The 19,624-nt window shown below is 41.6% G+C and overlaps 5 protein-coding genes and 1 long non-coding RNA gene across 12 annotated transcripts; 2 read left to right on the top strand and 4 right to left on the bottom strand.

The window, feature by feature from the left end:
- Positions 1 to 1,140: 1,140 nt before the first annotated feature.
- Positions 1,141 to 4,219, bottom strand: LOC6569479. Of its 2 annotated transcripts, none has more exons than XM_032741458.2 (5): positions 3,982 to 4,219; positions 3,350 to 3,549; positions 2,496 to 2,706; positions 2,067 to 2,292; positions 1,141 to 1,535 (listed from the first exon to the last, which is right to left on the bottom strand). In XM_032741458.2, exons 1-5 carry the CDS (start codon positions 4,163 to 4,165, stop codon positions 1,418 to 1,420), a joined length of 939 nt encoding a protein of 312 aa, XP_032597349.1. In that variant the 5' UTR covers positions 4,166 to 4,219; the 3' UTR covers positions 1,141 to 1,417. The 2 variants fall into 2 exon arrangements, with proteins under 2 accessions (XP_032597349.1, XP_032597348.1); XM_032741457.2 differs by having other exon boundaries at positions 2,385 to 2,706.
- Positions 4,220 to 5,553: 1,334 nt separating this feature from the next.
- On the bottom strand, positions 5,554 to 7,759 carry LOC6569480 (cytochrome P450 4ae1). Its single transcript, XM_001995728.3, has 4 exons — positions 7,570 to 7,759; positions 7,029 to 7,503; positions 6,377 to 6,921; positions 5,554 to 6,309 (listed from the first exon to the last, which is right to left on the bottom strand). The coding sequence occupies exons 1-4, from the start codon at positions 7,739 to 7,741 to the stop codon at positions 5,981 to 5,983; spliced, it is 1,521 nt and encodes a 506-aa protein (XP_001995764.1). The 5' UTR covers positions 7,742 to 7,759; the 3' UTR covers positions 5,554 to 5,980.
- Positions 7,760 to 8,652: 893 nt separating this feature from the next.
- Positions 8,653 to 9,287, bottom strand: LOC6569266 (NADH dehydrogenase [ubiquinone] 1 alpha subcomplex subunit 7). Its single transcript, XM_001995729.3, has 2 exons — positions 9,162 to 9,287; positions 8,653 to 9,039 (listed from the first exon to the last, which is right to left on the bottom strand). The coding sequence occupies exons 1-2, from the start codon at positions 9,222 to 9,224 to the stop codon at positions 8,776 to 8,778; spliced, it is 327 nt and encodes a 108-aa protein (XP_001995765.1). The 5' UTR covers positions 9,225 to 9,287; the 3' UTR covers positions 8,653 to 8,775.
- A 372-nt stretch (positions 9,288 to 9,659) lies between these two features.
- Positions 9,660 to 10,660, top strand: LOC6569267 (ribosomal RNA small subunit methyltransferase NEP1). The gene is made up of 2 exons (XM_001995730.2): positions 9,660 to 9,898; positions 9,964 to 10,660. The coding sequence occupies exons 1-2, from the start codon at positions 9,731 to 9,733 to the stop codon at positions 10,552 to 10,554; spliced, it is 759 nt and encodes a 252-aa protein (XP_001995766.1). The 5' UTR covers positions 9,660 to 9,730; the 3' UTR covers positions 10,555 to 10,660.
- LOC6569268 (28 kDa heat- and acid-stable phosphoprotein) lies at positions 10,660 to 12,402 on the bottom strand. Of its 2 annotated transcripts, none has more exons than XM_001995731.2 (2): positions 12,231 to 12,402; positions 10,660 to 11,920 (listed from the first exon to the last, which is right to left on the bottom strand). In XM_001995731.2, exon 2 carries the CDS (start codon positions 11,909 to 11,911, stop codon positions 11,207 to 11,209), a length of 705 nt encoding a protein of 234 aa, XP_001995767.1. In that variant the 5' UTR covers positions 11,912 to 11,920; positions 12,231 to 12,402; the 3' UTR covers positions 10,660 to 11,206. The 2 variants fall into 2 exon arrangements, with proteins under 2 accessions (XP_001995767.1, XP_032597351.1); XM_032741460.1 differs by having other exon boundaries at positions 12,112 to 12,267.
- A 43-nt stretch (positions 12,403 to 12,445) lies between these two features.
- On the top strand, positions 12,446 to 19,473 carry LOC116805976. 5 transcript variants are annotated; one of them, XR_006246892.1, is made up of 4 exons: positions 12,446 to 13,142; positions 14,045 to 14,328; positions 18,919 to 19,264; positions 19,337 to 19,473. It is a non-coding gene; the product is annotated as an uncharacterized LOC116805976 (long non-coding RNA). The 5 variants fall into 5 exon arrangements; XR_006246894.1 differs by having other exon boundaries at positions 12,472 to 12,486; XR_004365477.1 differs by having other exon boundaries at positions 12,505 to 12,640.
- Positions 19,474 to 19,624: the final 151 nt, after the last annotated feature.

A 19,624-nucleotide genomic window follows, 5' to 3' on the forward strand; every position in this document is an offset into this window, starting at 1 on the left:
AATTGCAAACATGAAAAATTGTGGCATAGTTTTGGGGGCGCCAAGTTGATTTCCTTTAGCTCGGACATATCTTTATAGATTTGTACAGGACATGTTGCTTTATCGAAGTGCATTCAGGGATTATGGGGACCGCGAAGAATCCAATTTCACTCGAAATCAAAAAATTACAAACTCGAATGGTTCGGAAAGAAATTGACCAAGCTATATATCATTTTGTGTTTGATAATAAGACCGTTTTTTCAACGGTTTGAAAGACTTCGTCCTTTTTACTACCTTATTCGAAACGCTAGGATATCCAGAATGTCCTTGAAATGGCAAGTTAGATCCTCTGTTTTATAGATATTTCTCAATTTTTCTTGCGAATTTTTGTATACAATATAAGAATATGTGTCATTACCATATCCTTAAGGATACGGCAGAGCTGTGCTTTTTTAGCTACAACTGTGGCAAATACTGATCGATTTTCAAAAGAACCAACTCTATCAAGGCTTATGAGGTCAGCTATGAACCCGATTTCAATCGTATGACTTGAAATATGAAAATGGGTTCATCGAGAATCCATAGATATGTCATGAGTAAGACGCATCGTTTAACGACTTCAGATTCACTATATAAATGCCAGCAGGGGCAGTTTATGGCAAGGTATAGCCACAAGTTGAGTTGACTCTCGTCCAGCGATCATTGTAACTAATGATATCATTCCCAACATAAATAGAATCGAACTGTTTTCATTGCAGGCTTTTAGCACACTTTTTTAGCCCGCTCCCCAAAGAAAATGCATTGAATATGTGTATGTATGTGTATATATATATATATATATGATATAAATGTGATGTCAGTGTTATAGATTTTTACAAGTTACGATAGGAAGCCAGTAAATACATATTTGGTAGTCGTAGAAGACTGAAATTCAAATAGTTCATTTCCGTTTGCCATTGAAAAGAGTTTTTCATTTTTATTTATTTTTTGTTGTTAGACAATCGAAACAAATTAGACGCTATGCCTTTTATGGGCCTTTAATAATAAAACTAGGCAAAAAAAAATATATATAATATAAAATAAACGCACATAAAAGAAAAAAGAGCTGATGAAAAAAAAAAATGTTTTGTTTTTTTTGATTTGTTTTTGTTTTTAGCCAAAATAGGAATTATTATATATGTAGATGTTGTTGTTGTGGTTGTTGTTGGCAGCGGAAACGTTCCAAGCATCCGTTGAAAATCAAATGGAGAATTCGCTGCTGCTGCTGCTGCTTCTGCTGCTGTCGTCATATGGGTTTGGGCATGGGTTGTTTGGATAGGCTGGTTTCGGGACCGACTCGACTCGACTCGACTCGAACCGGACCGCTGGCTGTTTATCTAGCCGGAACATGTGGGGTCGTCTTAGTCGTCGTCATCATTGTTGGCGCTGTCGCTGTCGCTTATGACCTCGGCGGCTTAATTAGCTTGCTGGTGGGCGGCGGCAGCTTGCAGAAGCCAGCTGCATCAAATACGGGCAACAGTTCGCGCACACGCCCCGGTATCGACCCATCTAGCATGCTACCAAAGACAGATAGATATAAACAGAGCGGCTGACATCGAGAGTGTTTATACATGATTATACATTATACACTCGCAAAAAAAATATGTTACGTTGATTTTTCGAAATTCGCCAGTCTTTCGGGGCCAAGTGTAACTCAACTCAGCTTTCTATTCGGAAAGCATATTTCTAAAATTCAGCAGTTTTTTAAGCTCTAATATAAAAGACGAGCTACTAAATTACATTGCTTGTTTCTGAATTTTAGATAGGTTTTTTTTCCAAGGATCAGTTTTGCATTTCTAGTTTTTCGAAACATATTTCTAAAATATAAAAAAAAAAACCTCATTTTTGGAATTGTCGAGCTTTTTAGAAATGTTTTTCTTAGTTTCAGAAATTATTTCAGGACGATTTTCTAAAATTCAAGCCGATTATTTTTGCGAGTGTAGAAAACATGTCAGCAACCTGACTGACAATTCAACACAATATAGGGGATGGTGGGGCAGGGAGGCGGTGGGTGGGGGTTGGGGGTTGGGGCGTAGGAGTGTTCTTACCGACGCTTGTAATCGATTTTGGCGCCTTTTAGGGATATGTTCGCATCAGTGGGAAAGAATGTGGCATCGTAAAAGTTGAGGCCGTTCTGCAGCAAGATGTTGTACTCATCCATGGAGGCCAGTGTGATACGTATTACAGCTGGCGGCAATTCTCGGCGCTCCGGACGCTCCGCCTTCTCGATGGCATCGCCCACAATGCCGCCAACGACACTCTTGGCACTGCTGCCTGCAAAAATTCAAGATGTGTGTGGCAATGGATACTTTGTGAGTGTCTCGTCAAAATGCGGCGAAGCGGAAATGTGTGGTTGGGACAATTACTTCTAATGGCCGCGCGGCGCAGTGTCTGCATCTGGGTCTGGCCCGGGCTCAGGCTCGTGCTCATGGTCATGCTCATGCTCGGGGATTGGATGCTGTGGGTCAGCTGCTCACCTTCAACGCCCTTGTCGCCGCCGCCGCCGCCGCTGCCAGTGCCGCCACTGCTGCCACCCAGGCCTGGGCTCGAATAGATGTGGAGGCGGACCACCTCAACGACCGAGTCAAACTTGTACATCGCATGACGTATATCCTCCACGGGCAGATCCTCCGGCACATCCAGCACGTACAGCGTGAACGTTTTCCGTGGCCGACATGGTATGGCAATCTATCAAGGAATCATCAACAAAACAAATCGGAACACAGACAGAAGAAACACAAGCAACACGCACGCAACAAGTAACGAAAGATTGACAGATACACGCAGAATGATGATTATTTTATGTATCTGGAGTATCTTGGGTTAGTACACAAACATATATATATATACACATATGTATATACTTGATGAGAGATATGAGCTTGTTATTGTTATTGGGATTGGCGATGATATGTTGTGGGAGCTGCCAATGTGTCGCCAAATACTCACACTGCGCGAGAATGTTTGCTGCAAAAATGTTAAAATATTCATATTTCAAAAGATTTCAAAGAATACAGTCATGCGGGTGTGATGGGAATACAGATAAATTAAGAAAGAGACAAAGAGAGAGAGAGAGAGAGAGAGAAGGAAAATCTTGCTACTAGAAATGGGATCGGGATAAATAAGGAAAACTTTTCTATTCAACTTTGGAAAACAGTTTACAAAATGCATAAGGAATGCCTCTTTTGTATTTCGGGGGAATTGAGAAATGTGAGTTGAGCTTTTATCCCAATCCCAACTCTACTTGCTATATACGGCTGTTAATATACTATACATACTAGACCATAGACCATTGACCATAGTTGACTCAAGTTGACAAAATCCGACTTACTTTGCGATAGAAACGCGCACCGGTCACTTTGTGGAAACCCTTCTTGAAGACCGCCTGATAATCATCTGGATGTGAGAATTTAAATAGAATTCCTGTAGCGGTTTTCGTCAAGCTGAAACATCCCTTGAAACTCATTTTTTCGCAAATTAATGCAGCTCGTTCCATGGATAGTTCATAGGAGGGTGTCAATAGGAATGCCCCTGCAAGTTCGGATGAATTTTATTTTGACCTCAGTTAGTAAACGATGTTATGACATGAACTACATGCTTTCAACAATGTGTGTATCTTCTACATGATACTTAATCAAAAGTTAGAAAAAGCTCTTCTTCTTTTTTTTTTACTTCGTTGATATTATGAACTTTATGTTAGGTTAGCTCTCACTTTTAAAACTCCTTTCACTCCTTAGGCATGCAATTATTATTAAAAAAATATATATATATTACGAAAAAGCCAATTTATTTTACTTTAATTTACGCTTCTTCTAAGCTTTCACTCTGTAAATATCCAATCACTCTTAAACCATGCGATTAAAAAAAAAAAACAACAAAAAATACTAAATATAAAAATTAAAAAATATATATATAGAATTGCTTTATTTATATTTTGAGATTGGTTTTTTTTTGAGGCAGCACCTTTGGTTAGGAAATTATCAGGCGAGGAGACCTCCGAATCGGAATCATCCTCGCGCTTATCGGCCCACTTTGGCTCCGACGATAGCTTGTGGGCGGCCATTTTGGTGACGATGCCCGTAGGACGCGGCCTTGGGAACTCATTCTTTTCACATTCCAAATCCGAGGCGTTGCCAATGTAAGACATCTTTCTATGCTTTTTTTCTTGGATTTTTTTTCGTTTTTTTTTTGTTTTATTTTTTGCTAGCTTTGCTTGCTTTTGTCTGTTTTCTGTGAGCGTCGATTCGAAACAACAACAACAACGAGAAAAAAAATAGCTTGAAGAGTGCACGAAAATTTGGAAGCAACTGAAACATCGAAGCGTCTTCGCATCGCTTTTATATGCTTGGCTGAGTCGCACTTTTGGCATCTGTAGTAGCTCGGATATAAGCAAAATGAAAGTCAATCACACACACACACAGACAGATACACACACATAGATAGACATAAAATGCGATCTTGGTGTGGCAGAATGTCGTTCTGCTTTTGCTCAAATTGGAAGTTCTTACAATTGGAATGGAATTGGAATTAGATGTAGAACGACGCACTTAAGAATCGCTCACATTGGATCCTCGTCGCGTGGGCGGAACACGACATTTACAACGATTCGTTAAGGGGCGTTGGGCAGCAGCGTGGAGGGTTGCACAGGGGGTGGATGGGTGGGTGGCGTATATATATATATATATATATATCTATATATATATATATATATATATAGATAATGATGCAGGTTGACGCCATCGACATCGACATCAACGTCAAGATCACGCGCCTCAAAAGAAGCGCCAAATGTTGCGTAAATTTCAAGAACACGACTTTATAAGGGCAAACGGGCAAATCGCATTTGGAGCGTACAAATATCCAGCAATATCCAATAGAAAATCGATTGAAACATAACTGTATAACTCTTTCAGCCATTAATAAGCTAGATCTATCAATGAGTGACGAGACACGTTTTTTTTTATTATTTCTTCTCGGTCATTTGTCGTATATAGAATATCCAGCGTAGATAATTTTATATATGTTTTATTCTGTGCAAAAATTGACAGTATTTGTATTCCTGATCAGCCACAAAAGCAGAAAGCAGACTCTATTTAGTCATTTCCGTCTCAAAGATTATAAAAGTTGAAAGCTTCCAGTTTTGGAATATAAGTCACGCATACTATAAATTTAAATCTTTAAATCCATTTCTGATGGCAATAAAAATCCAAGATGAAATAGCTTTATCACTAAGCGGAAAATACATTCGACAGTCGACGGTCGAATCCAATCCAATACCTACTTCAAATCTGTTTTTTAAAGACAAACGGACGAGGATAGAGTGTTGCTGCTATATTCGCACACATTCATGGGTCTGCATGATCCGTAAGCAATATTAGCTGCTTCTTTCGCACACATTCAGAGCCCGTTAGAGCCATTAGAAAAGGTGCGCATGCCCATAAAAGGCTGGGTTTATCATTTATCCGCGATGTTGTCGATTTGACGCATCTATCGTATTGTCTGCCTTCATTTCCATATGTATTCATGCTGCACATGCATATTTTATTTGATTTATTATCAATTATCTAAACTATCTAATTATAAATGGGTAATATTTTCGGTAAGCTAAAATGTCCTTCACAGCATGAGCATCACTGTTGCGCATCACTGATATCACATAGGTTATGAGCGAGTAGCGGTGCCTTTCTCCTTCTCCTTTTCCTTTTCCTTTATCTCTTTTCTCTTTTTTTGTTCTTGTTTTCGTTCATCCTCGCTCTTACTCCTACAACTCTCTTTCCATGTTGACCGATAGGTGGCGCTGCCTATTTGACATTCTTCCACACTAGATGTCACTAACGTACCAGCTCAATTCTTACCGATATGAAGACGATCATGCATATTTATATCGATAGCGCAACAGGAGTGTGCAATGTGTTAACACAAAATGATCGATGCCATTAATCGATAACAGTGCGATGTGTGTTTAGTTTTTGGATCGCAGTTTCAGGCCCAAGTTGACGCCAGTCGCCGAACGCAACACAATTTTAATGGACGGCTTCACATCGAGACCGAGCGGCAACAGCTCAAAATGTCGCAGCATCCGGATGACGATCGTCTTCAGCTCGAGCAGTGCGAAACGCTGCCCAATGCAATTCCGTGGCCCAGCACTGAACGGTATATTGTAATCTCTGCCGGCGGCATCCAAATGCCTTTCCGGCCAGAAGCGTAGGGGATCCGCGTAGAGCTGCTCATCGCGCAACAGCTGCCAGAGCAGCACAATCACATTGCTGCCCGACGGCAGCCGCGACTCGCCTGCAACACACAAATCGGTATTTTTGTATAAATATATAAAATGATATATTACAATAGATATGCATGCCTAACAGCAGATCCTTGTCCAGGCAACGACTCACTGCCGGTATGGGAGGATAGAGACGCAGCGACTCCTTCACGACACAATGCAAATAGGGCAGTGCTGCAAAGTCGCCGTAGCAAACCGGTTGCTCCAAATCCTTGCCATAATATCCTGCAAGTTCCTCGAACAGACGCTGCTGGATGGTTGCGTGTCGCGACAACAGATACAGGCAAAAGGAGACAGCCGATGTGGTCGTATCGTGACCGGCAAAGATGAACGTGCTCACCTCGTCCCGTATCTGGTCATCCGTTAAAGATGCCCCAGCCAAGCGGGCCTGTAACAATGTATCCAATAAGGCAAATCTTTTGCCCAACTGCTGCGCCTCCTGCTTTAGCTGTTGTTGCTGCTCCAAGAGTTGGCGACGCCGCTCGATGATGGCGTTGGTAAAGTGATGAAGACACTGGAGACCAGCGATCTGCTTGCGATAGCCAGCGGGCCAAAGCAATCGGAAAAGCAGCGGCGGCAACAAATGCGGACGCATAAAACGCGTCGCCAAAATATTCGTCACGCTTTGAAAAGAGAGAGAGCGAGAGAAAGAGAAGCAGTCAGCAGCTATTAGTAGATAAACATAGAATATTTATAAAGTGATATATAGTATTTGCAATAATTTGCATACTCTTTGACAGCTTGCACCACGGGCGCATCCACATTGAGCTGGGCATTCACGCAGACGCCCATCGCCGCCTCGCTGATGATGTCCAGCGCAGCCAGGCACACATGCGGATATATATTGATCGCTTCCCGTGGATCTGCTGCAGCTGCAGCTGCAGCGAATGGCTTCAATTTGGTCACTAGTATATTGGACTGTCTGTCAAAGATTTCGATGTATTGTTCCAATATGCTAAAGTGGAAAGTGGGCGTAATTATTTTCCGCATCGCATGCCAGCTCTCGCCACGGCTGAGCAGGAGTCCGTTGCCCAGCCAACTGGTGAGGGCGCCATACAGCACGCCCTTGCGCAGCTGATGTTTGCTCATCAGCAGCGCGTCCACATGGCCCGGATCCGAGGTGACCAGCACGATGCGTCCACATGTGGTGGCCACAAAGCTGCGTCCATAACGCCGCACATATGCCGCAAACTTCTCGTGCAAATCTACCAATAAATTATTAATCTTAGTTATTTAATTAAGTAATTGAGTAATTAAATCTCAGCACTCACTGTCCGGCTGAAAGTCACGCATCTGCCAGATGGCGCCAATTAGCGGCAACTGGGACACGTTGGGCGCCAAATTCGACAACTGCTCACGTTGTTTTCGCTCCTGCCACAACAGTTGCAACAGCAGACGCAGCAGCGAAACTAGCAAACCAATCACTGCGATTATCACCAACATTATTTCTCAATCTATAATTCAAAATTAATTCCAAATATACTTATTCCGTTAACACAATTTATTGGAAGAAAGAAAAACGACCCGATTTCTGTGTAAATTTAAATGTGCGTTTATATTTAAATTATGAATATGTTTTTAAGGCAAATATCCTGTAAATGTTTTAACAGTCGACTGAATTTTCTGCGTTAAACCTATTATAATAATAATAATATTTTCATATACAATATGCCAATCAATTATTATATATATCATTAATACAGCTTACATAGAAACATATCGATATCGGCAACTGCATCGCCTATTTGCAATGCAAATGATTTAAACAAATAATTAATTTACTTACCATGCTAGCAAATCCACTGCGAATGGGGGACAGAATCTGAATGCATTATAAAATGTACAGCTACACCGAGTGCGACATAAACTACAAACTGTTTTATAACAACACGAAGAAGGAATGAACTAAAAGGCGAGTGTTCGGTCACTAAATACCCTGTACATAAATCCTAAATAAATAATAGATCAATATATATTATTATAAGCATTGCCAGCGTCAATAAAGTGCATCCAGTTTTGTTATATGCTTTAATAACTATTTTCGATTCTCGTTTATACGTTGTATGGGAATCAGAATGCTCGCTTGATAAGAACGCGGCCAGGGTATCGGCATAACAGAGATAGCCAGCTGAAAACGAGAGAGAGAGCGCAGCAGGAACAGATGTTATCACTTATCAGCTGATGCGTAACGGAATAACAAAAATAATTGATAATATTAAAACAGCAATCATTCAACCAGCTAACGGAATGATTGCCGGTGCTGCCAGATGCCAGAGAGAGAGTGAGAGAGAGAGCGAGAAATTCAAAATTTCAATTACAGTTATTGTCGCACACTAAAACACACACTCACAGTATTAAGTTATATATTTTTATTCTTATGCAAAAAAAAAAGGAGACAAACTAATAAACACAGACTGCATGCATTTGATGTGCAGTTAATTCTGTTGTTGACTTGTTCCCCATCTGCGAACTAGTTCCTAGTCCCAGGCATAAACCTTGCCGGGTGTGGGGAGCAGCTGTTGGCTCGCTTTGGATGCAGCAGCGGTGGCATCGCCAGCATTGGCATCAAGAACTTTCTGCTGCTGCACCAGATCGATTGGCGGCTGCACCTCGCGTCTGCCGTCGCGTGTGCAATAATAATTGGCCGAATATATGTGCGAGGGCCCGTCGGGAAGTTCCGGCTGGGGCTGCGTGCGATCGGCGAGGCCATCCTCGAAGCGCAACGCAACGGTATGTTCCCGCTACACATACATACACATAAGAAAATATGCAAACAAAAAATATTTTAAAATACATCCAAGCTTACATAACGTAGTGGAGAAATTAGGTGGCGAAAAATTCGAAAGATATCGGAGATACTTACGCCCAGAAGGAAGGCACGCACGCGTTGCAGGAACGGGGCTATATCTCGTCTAACGGCAGCCATTGTCAATTGTTTGTTTTGTTTTATTTAAAGTTCGAAACGAGTCCCAACTTTGTCAACAACCAAAATACAGCCGATTATCTTTAGTGATGGCATATTCCATTATCCCAGTTATCGACTGCAAAACGTAACATTTGTTGGCTCTGTTAAAGCTTTGGCTGGGGTTGTATGACGTCACGGTAGACCATAACTTTGGACTTTTAATGGCAAAATAAATGATACGTTTCTTATTATTAATGAAGAAGAATAAACAACTTGCAGTCCTTGCAGTTAAATCGTATTTCTTGCAACTTAACATTTGAAATTGCATGTAGATGCGAAACAAATACCTCATATCGATATCAACAACAGCGCACTATCGATTGCTATGCTAACGCACGTTGAGCTTATCAGCTGCGATATGTATAAATCTGTATCGTTATCGATGTGTTGCACATCTTTATTGCCGCAGCCGCGTGCACATTTCATTCATTTGTTTGTTGCAAGGAGCAACAACTGCAGTTATTGTTATGGGAGGCCAGGGGAAAATGATAAATCGCAAACGCAAGTTCGTTGGCCGCAAATCCGATGATCCCGAATTCGATTTGGACAAGAAGCACTTCAAGGTGTTGCACCTGAACGCAACAGAGAAGCGTCTAATCATTGTGCTCGAAGGCGCTCAGCTGGAAACGGTCAAGGTGCGTATCAGGATAATGATAACGATAACGATATCAAACTATAATCGAACAATTGATTATTACAGGTGCACGGCACATTTGAGCTGCTTAATTGTGACGATCATGCGGGCATTATGCGCAAAAATCAAAGAGATCCGGGCTCCTGCCGCCCGGACATCACCCACCAGTGCCTGCTGATGCTGTTCGACTCGCCGCTGAATCGGGCCGGGCTACTGCAGGTGTTCGTCCGCACCGAGCACAATGTGCTCATCGAGATCAATCCTCAGACGCGCATTCCGCGTACGTTCAAACGATTTGCGGGCTTGATGGTTCAGCTGCTGCACAAGTTCCAGATTCGAGCCAGTGACTCGTCGCGTCGATTGATGGCCGTCATCAAGAATCCGATAACCGATCATTTGCCAGTCGGCTGCAAAAAGTACGCAATGTCCTTTTCGGGCAAACTGATCAGCAATTGTCGCGATTTGGTGCCGCATGGCGACGAGGGCACCACAACCTACAATGAACCCGTTGTCATGGTAATAGGCGCCTTCGCGCACGGCGTACTAAAATCCGATTACACCGAGGACCTATTCTCGATAAGCAACTATCCGTTATCGGCGGCGATTGCCTGTTCCAAATTGTGCACCGCCTTCGAAGAGGTTTGGGGCGTCATTTAGCAAAGGATTTTATTTGTAATTATTTGGATTAGTTTATATTCATATATATATAAGTATATGCATATGTAATAACCGACTGGGAAAGTTATCAAAAGTCAAAGTTGAATGTTTTACATGTATATTTATTTATACAATTCTCAGTTACAAAAAGAATGCATATAAAAAAGAAGAGAATTATGAAAAGATGTTTTTGCTTAGTAAAGTTTTGGCAAATCTTAACTAAACGCGCTTGTTTTTGATTTTGTTGTTGTTAGTGTTGTGAAATCGACATAAATAATTTGTATATATAGCAATTGCACTTTATAAATAGTTAGCATAGTTAATAGATTTCTTTACTCTATTCACGCAAAAGAAATTCGCTGCTGTTGCTGTGGTTGTTGTTGTTGCTGCTGTCCATTTGCGGATATTCGAAATTCGAACACTTAACTAGTTGAATGCGAATTGCCATAATTCCCGTTGCCAGACTGCTGCTGCTGATTTACTACTCCATCCACATCCGCATCCTGTTGGCCTGACGACGACGACGTTGCCAGACCTGCGTTACTGCTACTGTTACTGTTAATGTTCTGTACTGTTAATTTTTTTGCTTGTTTTTCCTTCTTGTGTGTTGTAGTTGTTGCTGCTGTTCCTGGTGTTGTTGTTTTTGATGCTACTACTTGGACAGTGGTTTCTTGGAGAGATCGGCAGCTGCCTTCTTCTCTGCCTCGCGCTTGGCTGCAGCCTCCTCGCGCTGCTGTCGGATGAGGGCAAGACGGGCAAGGTCGGCCTTCGCCTCGGTTGTTTTGCCAGCCGCATGCAGTTTCTCGTAGCGTTGACGCGCCTTCTGCTTCTCAAGCTGTTCGCGTTCGCGACGCGTCAGTTCCGGTTTGTGGCCGGATGAACCAGCACCAGCACCAGCACCACCACCACCACCACCAGCACCACCACCACCAGCACCACTTCCGCCGCCTGGACCATCATCGATTTTAATGTGCGATAGTTTTTGTGTGGATTTTTTGATCACACGATTGGGATTCTCAATTTCGATAAGGGAAGCGACACCTTTCTTCGAATCACGAGCCTCCGCATCCCAATCATCATCCGAATCGTCCTCATCATCATCATCGTCATCATCATCGGAATCAGCGTGGGGAACGCGGCGTGTTTGTTTTTGTCTATTTGCTGGCTTTGCCAATTTGCTGCGCGTTGCCGGCTTATTTGTGCTGCTGGCGGCGGTGTCGGCGTTGCCAGACTCCTTTTCGCCCGACTCGCTACCGCTAGACTGATCGCTCTCCTCCTCGGACTCCTGTTGCAGCTCCTCAGGCGATGTGAAGTGGCGACTGCGGCCCTTGTGGTTAACATATTTTCCTCGTGGCATTGCGTATCTCTGTAAATTGTATTTGTATTAGTACTCAATGTGTTAAGGCATTTTTATTTTTTCTCTTGTGTGAACACATATGCATGGCTCGTCTGTGTGTGTATATGTGCGAGTGTGTGATTGCAAGTGTATGCGTGCGCACGCGTGTATATCACTGCTGCCGCTAGCAAGATTTTCCACAAAAATAAATGGCGTCGTACCTTGTTAATTTCGAATTTGTTTCAATGAAAATGCAAAAAGGCTTCGTTTCGATTTATTTGCGTTTATTTCAATCTCACAGCACTTCGTCGCTGGTATTATATTTTTTTTCTATGCTCACCCTTTTCGCAAGTTGGACTGCCTTAGATATATTTATCGGTCTCGGACTGCTTCGTTTATCGACACAGCTGCTGTGTTGGCTTAGCAGCTGGTTGGCGATGACAGAGAGCACACTCTGTTATTGGTCGATGATTTGGCATCGATAGCTCACGTATCGATATGTTGGCACAATGCTGAACAATAGTACTCGCGCCGCTACGTGCTGAAAATGAACACGAAAAAATGTGCTAGTCAATGCTAAAATGTAGATAATATATGTAAATGCTTATCAAATATTGTATTTAGCTGCGCACGCAAACAATACCGAATGGACGTTCAACTTGTTGTTTCGTTTGGACATTTTGGGGCGCATGGGTGCTTAGACTGAGCAAAAAAGGCGTTCAACACCATTTCCGATGCTAGGAAAATATTGTGAGACAGCCATTTTGTTTCGTCGTTACGTTTGTTCATCGTGCATTTTTTTTTTCATGCGAGCTGCTCGCTGCTTTCTGTACACACACACACATACACAACATCGAAAATTCACCACCACCAGCAGAAAGAGCAGCAGCATTTGTCATTGCCACCACCACACCAACACAAACAACGGACGCTGAGCGAGACAAACGCTTTCGACTTGTCTCGCACATGTACACAGTCTCCGCTCTCGCGCTCCGAACCAGCTAATGCAGCGCTGGTATGTCGGTTGCATTTCCACACACGACCATTAGTCTTGGATGTGAGCAGTGCCGCTATAGAGCACTCGGTGTACGCGTGCGCTCGCCTTTCGCTGCTTTTCTGTATGTGTGTGTGTGTATTCGCATTTTGAGTAATTTCGAAATTTTTTTTTGTATATTTGATGGCGACAACGACGGCTGCTTTACTCACGAGAAACGCGCGTATGTCGAAAATTGTAGCGCTTACGAATATATCGGTGTGTAAAAATTGCTTTAAAATTGTGGTAAAAATTAGCGAAAATTATATAAACTGTGTGTAAAGTGTTTATTAAATGCAATGTGCTACGATTGCGACTCAAATTTATTATGCATACAATAAATTTTGCGCCAAAAAATGCATTTGAAAATGTGAGACTTCAATGGACATGACAATTTTTTTCATTATACTTTTTTTTTTCTTTTTTTTTTTTTTGGTGGTGGCAACGAACAGAGCAACCAGCCAGCACTGTAGAAGAAGAAGCAGCAGCGCTGACTATATGTCGCTGAGAATGTGTGTGTGTGTGTCTGTGTGTGTGTACGTGCGCTTAGCAGCAGCAATAGGCAGTGAATATATATATATTAAGTATAAAAAAAAAATAAATAAATAAAAAATACACACGTACAGCAACAAATAAAAAACAAAAACGCAAACGCGCAAAAAGTTTCTCTTCGCTACAAAAAATTGATTTGATATAAAGGAAAAATATATAAAAATAAAATTACTATATTTAATTTTTTTTTTTTTTTATTATGTTATTACGTACACACGTAAACGTTATGTAGCCCGTTGCATGTGCCTTCTCGTATATGTGTGTGTGAGTATGCATGTGTGTGTGTGTTTTTGTCTCGCGCTGTTTTGCCGCCGCTGTTTTTCACGTAACGTAAGGACGCCGCGTAGTTTGTTGTCGCAGCTTACGTTATGGCTACCGCTATCAACGTTGTCCGTCATCACTTACGTTTACGTAGCCCGCTACGTCATGTGCACATTTTGTTGGCGTTCTCTCTTTCTGTTTCATCCCCTCTCCCGCCGTCGTCCATCGAATTGCAAAACGGGGGAAAACAACAAACATTTGTTGGTGCCGCGAAATGAAATATATTTATTTATTTATTTTTTTTACAGTTACACTAAACATTTGTGTAGATATTTAGAATTTGCGTGTTGTATTTGTTAAAAATCTCCTCGCATATATAAATATATAAAAATATAAATGTATCTTTATATTGATACAACAACAAAAAAAGGCAAAGCAAATAAATAAAACTAACAACAGCAAGGAAATCGCGACTGCAACAACAACTGAAAAACGTAAACAAGATACAAATGCGGATAACAAACAACAAACTCCCCGCTTCAATCAACAATTGACTGGATTACAACAACAACAAAATAAATATATTGAAAATGTAAGTAAACTTGAAACTCGACGCACGTGGCGCATGCCCCACGCATCACTCGCACAAACTTATTGATCGAGCTTGAATGTTGAGTGTTGTGTGATCTTTTTTTTTGGCTGCTGCAACTTGCTGCAAATTGAAATCGATCGTTTAGATTTGCTCAGACAACAATAAACATTTTTGGGTATTTTACAACCCTTCGTCTCCCAACGAGAAGAAAAAAGGCAGCTGCATTTGCTTTGCTACATTTAGCTACCCCTGCATATAAATATATATGCATGTATATTTATTTATGCAAAAGTAGGGAAATCAAGTCAAATCGAGAGAAACAAAAAGAAAAAACAGTGCTTATTGTGTGTACACAAAAAGCCAAGCAACGTTTAAAGTGTTAATAAATTGTTGAAGTTTTGATCGAATACGCGCGAAATTTGTGTAAACAAAACTGTGACATTTAGCGGCTCACACAGGCTAAATGCACATTTATACATAAATACACACATACATATATACGTAGTCATATACCGGCTGTTCATTCAGCTTGCATCTGCTTCTTGTCTTTCCCTCTCTGTTATGCGTGTATGTGTGTGTGGCGAATTGCATTTCGCGCGCAAAATCAAAAGCAGCTTCAAATTTCTTGTTTACCTTTGTGGTGTGCTTTGCACGTCACATTTTCCACAGCACCGTTATAAATGTCTAATGCGTTTTGTGGTTCTTATTATCTATGTGGGCGAAGAACGCTTGTTGGTTTGAAGGGGGAGTGGAGAGAGGGGGACGACGACAGCCAGAGCAATTTCATTGATGCTTTTGCTGTCAACGTCGTCGTCGGCGAAGGCGACAGCGATTGCAAAAGCTGTTGTTGTTGTTGCTTCTGTGCTGTGCTGTGTTTGTGCCGCATGTAAACCGGCTTTAAATTCGTGCCACTATTAGCACGATTTATTAACCCAGAGGCAAACAGCCTGGCTGCCAGTGGAACGAAAGAACAAACGAAGATTCTGCTGCGTGCGTCGTCACTCTCTTTGCTCTCTTCGGGCGCCGCTCGGCATTCGACATTCGATTCGATTTGACATTTCGTTCGTTCTTTCTCTCTCTCGTTCGCTTGTGACGTATCGTCGTCGTCACTTCACTACAATGGTTAGTCGGCATCGGCAGCAGCAGCAGCGCCACATACTTGCAGATACAACAAAAAACATACATTCACACATACACACACAAAACAACAACAGTTGCTGACGGCGGTGGCTGCTGCTACTACTACTCAATTTACCGCCTGCCTTTTTCACTTTCGAACTCTGGGCATCGAAAATGAGAAAGACACGTACATGTGTACGTGTGCACCAATACACATGCAAGCGCAAAATTCTCTGTCGTCGTCTCTCTGGGTCGTTGCTAGGTCTCTTGCTGTGTCTCGTGCCGCTGCCGCCATATTTGCATTTGGAATATATATTACGTAGCGAATTGTTGTCTCACTCTAACACATGCCGAGTGTGCCCCCAAGTGCTCAGTCACGACACTCTGCTATATGTGTGTGTGGATCACTTGTATTTTATTTATTTAAATATACATATGTATTTTTTTTTGCGCGTAGTTCAAGTGCATGCAAAAAAGGAAGAAAAAAGATAAACCTAATAATGATTGTGTTCTGCTTGAATTTGAATGAAACATTTCCCCAAGGGATCCGTTCATAATAAAATATTTATTTTAAGAGCGCACATTTTTTTTTTGCTAAAACTGACGACGAATTCTTTTGTGTGTTGACCTTTGTTGATAAAACGAACTTTTCAACGTGCTTTTCTTTTGCCTGTTTTCGGATTGAAGGATTAGGAATTATGTTCAAATATATGCATGTCTAGCACTTTATTGTTCAACTTGACTCTTTATAATATATACACTTTTCTTCATTCCTCCCACCCGCCTCCTCCTCTGACCCCCTTGTGGCATGCTCGAAGTGTTTTAAATGCATGCCATTGTTGCTTCTGTTGTTGCTTCTTCTTCTTCATCATCATCTCGACGTCATCGTGTTTGCCTTGAATATTCACACATGCACACATCCATACAAGTATGCATGGCGCGGTCCGTTACATACACAACTGCAAACACGAAGTGTGAGACGAGCGAATCCGAAGCTCGAAACCCGAACGCCGAGCAGAGCGAGCGCTACGTTACGCTACTCTACGTCGTAGCTGTTGTTGTTATACGTACAAATTTTTGTTGAAAACTCAAAGTCGTCTACTGTACTACATAATTACAACAGAGCGCAGCGAGCATCAGCACGTTTGTGGTATGTGTGTGTGTGAGTTTCAGTTTGTGTTGGTGTTGCCAGTTAATGTTTTGTTTTGTTGTGAGAGAATACGCGAGAAATAAAAAAGAGTGGGAGAGAGAGAGTGAAAAAAGAGTAGAAGCGCCGCTCATCCGTCTCTGTTCCGACCTCTGCTGCCGCTCTGTGCTTGCATGCAATTTGACGTTGGCGTATGTTTTTTTGTTTTTATCTTGGCGTGTTTGTATTATTTTATTTTTGTTGTTTTTAATAATAATTGCGCGTTATAGAAATATTGAATATACCCACACTTTTGATAATGACTACGACATTTGTTGACTGCTGTTATTTTGTTTACTGAATTTCCTTTCCGATTTGAATTTTGCGTCACATAATTTTCTTTAGCGCCTTGGCAACTTTTGCATAGCCTACTGTGGTTCAAATTGAATGTTTTACTCGATTAATTGAAGTGTGTGTAAAAGTTGCAAGCAAGTGAAAGCAATGTGTGCTTTGCCGGCCGGCAAAATATACAAACTAAATACAATATGTCACCTAAACATATATATGTGCATAGTTATGCGCGAGTATGCGTGTGTGTGTGCGATATGTGTGACAGTTACAATAAATTTGGGGCGCATTGTTTACAAATTCGCTTGGGGGAATTTATGCGAGCGCCGAACCACTGTGCAGCCTAGCAACGGACATATGTGTACGAGAGAGAGGGAGAGGGAGAGAAAACTGCTCGTGTCAGTGCTGTTGTTCGTGGCAGCCGCCGTCATCGTCGTCATCAGAGCTTTACGAGAGTCATTTCTTCCGCTGCCGCCGCTCAGCTCACCATAAATATCTCATCAGCCAGAGTTGTGTTGAGGGTGTGAGAGTGTTAAAAACAAAATTAGGTAGGCCTTTTTATTTTCCATGTGTGTGTGTATGTGTGCTTGCAATGTGCAACAACAGCAACAAACAAAGAGACTTTATTATATGCATGAATCATGTTGCCTGCTGCTACTCTGTTGGAACGAACGGAACATAACCAAGCTAAGTTGGCGGCGGCGGTTGAGTGGTGAATTTCTTCCACCAATCACCAACACACCACAATACACATAGCAGTGTGTCTCCCTCACTCAGCCCGCAATATATATATATATATATATATATATATATATATATATGTAGATGCGCTCGTGTTCTTTTCACTTTGTGACATTTTTCACCTGAAGAACTCTGGTCGATGAGAGTACCTTAAACATATTACATATTTATAACTAGAACATTAATTTCGTTTTGATTAAAAATTTGCTTCTTATTTTATTTTACGTGCTGTCAAACAAAACTATTTCAAAGCCACACATGTGTGCAAGTGGGACAGCTCTACGTGAGCATTTTGTGTCTCTCGCCTAGCGTGCGTGTGTGTGTTGTGTGATGCTCTCAATCTTTTTTTTTCGTTCTCCCGTTCTCTCATTTTCGAATTTCGAAAGTTGTCTCGCCGCTCAATTCGACTTGTACGCTGGTGCTGGTGATGTTAGCGCTGCTGTTGCCGTGAGTGTCAAAACGGCGGCAAAGTAACAACTAACATACTCAAACACATACTATGTGGTGTATACGAAAACACAAAAATCGAAAAATAAAGGCCAACCCGCGAAAGCGTAATACAAAAAAAAATTAAATAAAATAAAAGCCCAAGAAACAACAGCAGCAGCTGCAATGTGTCTGTGTGTGTATAAAAGAAAATTGCCATAGAAAATATGAAGCAAATTTAAGCGTTTTTGTGTTGCTTCTTATTTATTGGATGCTTGCTTTGCGCGCTGTTTTAGCTTTTGCGTCCGTCTGCTGCCTGCTGTGTTTTGTATGTTTCGCTGCATTTTGCATTTCTGCGAGCGCGCGCGAGAAATGAATCGTATGCGTGTGAGTGTCTGTGTGTGTGTGTGCGTGTTTTGTATGCACGTATGTATGTATATTTGTTTTGTTTGTATTTTGTTTATTTGAATAGCATTTTATTGTTTATATAACATAAAACAAAGTTCTTGCTCAAAAAGCATTCACGTGTGATTCTCTCTCTCTCGTTCTCTTGTTCTGAGAGTATGTGTGCAGAAAATAATTGTCCATGCAAATATTTCGAGATGTCATTTTTATCCAAAAGAGCCGAAGTTTCTTCGACTTTCGGCTTTTCGATAATCCCGGCCGGCGTCGAAAAAAGAAAATAAATAAAAAAAATAAAATAACATGCTTGTGTTTACATTTCTGTTTATTGTGTATATCGATATCGATGTTAAATAAGGCATCACTTTTTTTTTTACTTCTGGATTGAGACTGATTTTGATATTGTGCTTACTTATGTGTTTTTGCAGTCTCCTCGCTGCTTGGATCCCCGACCAAAATATGTCAATAAGAAGAGCAACACCAACAGCAAAAGCAACAAACACAAATTAAATACAAAATACGGTTAACAAAAGGGAGGAAGACGAAGTAGCTGTAGCACTACCACTTCCAACAAACAAGTAACAGCAGCAAGAAGTGTCTGCATTCAAAAAAACAAAAAAGAAAAAATAAATGAAAACAAAAAAATGCCAAATGAACTGATTAATTGCAAGTGAAACGAAAACGTAAGAAGCGATTGAAATTAAAGGCAACCAATTAACAATATCTGCTGGACATCTGGAGAAAGCCGCCGCGCCACGACACCGGCAAGTGGTGGTAAGTCTAGGGGATAGGGATTCATAAATATTTGTGTAGATATACATATTTTAATGCGATTCGTATTTACAGTTGACAACAATTTACTGAGCATGCAACGGACACAAAAGCCACCAACAGAAGCCGTCGACGAAGTAGCAGCAACACTCGTTGTTGGTAGCAGCAACACCAGCAGCACCAGCAACACCAGCAGCAGCAGCAACAGTAGCAACAGTAGCAGCAGTTGCAGTTGCATCAGCAGCAGCAGCAGCAACAGCAGCCGGCATCCGTGGCTGCTCTGAGTAGCGGGGCATACAACAAACAAGGACGCGTGAGAAGGACGAGACGGCCCCGGGCGTGTGTGCGGCGTTGTTGTTGTGT

Source organism: Drosophila grimshawi, unplaced genomic scaffold (genome assembly GCF_018153295.1).
Source record: "Drosophila grimshawi isolate 15287-2541.00 unplaced genomic scaffold, ASM1815329v1 contig_848, whole genome shotgun sequence".
NCBI lineage: Eukaryota > Metazoa > Arthropoda > Insecta > Diptera > Drosophilidae > Drosophila > Drosophila grimshawi.

What these genes read in the sequence shown, in the direction of transcription:
- LOC6569268 (XM_001995731.2), bottom strand. Translation starts at nt 11,911, where the DNA reads ATGCCACGAGGAAAATATGTTAACCACAAGGGCCGCAGTCGCCACTTC.
- LOC6569267 (XM_001995730.2), top strand. Translation starts at nt 9,731, where the DNA reads ATGGGAGGCCAGGGGAAAATGATAAATCGCAAACGCAAGTTCGTTGGC. An exon ending in CTCAGCTGGAAACGGTCAAG is followed by an intron (nt 9,899 to 9,963) that starts GTGCGTATCAGG and finishes TGATTATTACAG; the next exon opens with GTGCACGGCACATTTGAGCT.
- LOC6569479 (XM_032741457.2), bottom strand. Translation starts at nt 4,165, where the DNA reads ATGTCTTACATTGGCAACGCCTCGGATTTGGAATGTGAAAAGAATGAG. An exon ending in TGATAATTTCCTAACCAAAG is followed by an intron (nt 3,550 to 3,981) that starts GTGCTGCCTCAA and finishes CCGAACTTGCAG; the next exon opens with GGGCATTCCTATTGACACCC. An exon ending in AAAATCGATTACAAGCGTCG is followed by an intron (nt 1,536 to 2,066) that starts GTAAGAACACTC and finishes TGTCTTTGGTAG; the next exon opens with CATGCTAGATGGGTCGATAC.
- LOC6569266 (XM_001995729.3), bottom strand. Translation starts at nt 9,224, where the DNA reads ATGGCTGCCGTTAGACGAGATATAGCCCCGTTCCTGCAACGCGTGCGT. An exon ending in TGCGTGCCTTCCTTCTGGGC is followed by an intron (nt 9,040 to 9,161) that starts GTAAGTATCTCC and finishes ATGTATGTGTAG; the next exon opens with CGGGAACATACCGTTGCGTT.
- LOC6569480 (XM_001995728.3), bottom strand. Translation starts at nt 7,741, where the DNA reads ATGTTGGTGATAATCGCAGTGATTGGTTTGCTAGTTTCGCTGCTGCGT. An exon ending in GTGGTGCAAGCTGTCAAAGA is followed by an intron (nt 6,922 to 7,028) that starts GTATGCAAATTA and finishes CTCTTTTCAAAG; the next exon opens with CGTGACGAATATTTTGGCGA. An exon ending in GGACAAGGATCTGCTGTTAG is followed by an intron (nt 6,310 to 6,376) that starts GCATGCATATCT and finishes TGTGTGTTGCAG; the next exon opens with GCGAGTCGCGGCTGCCGTCG.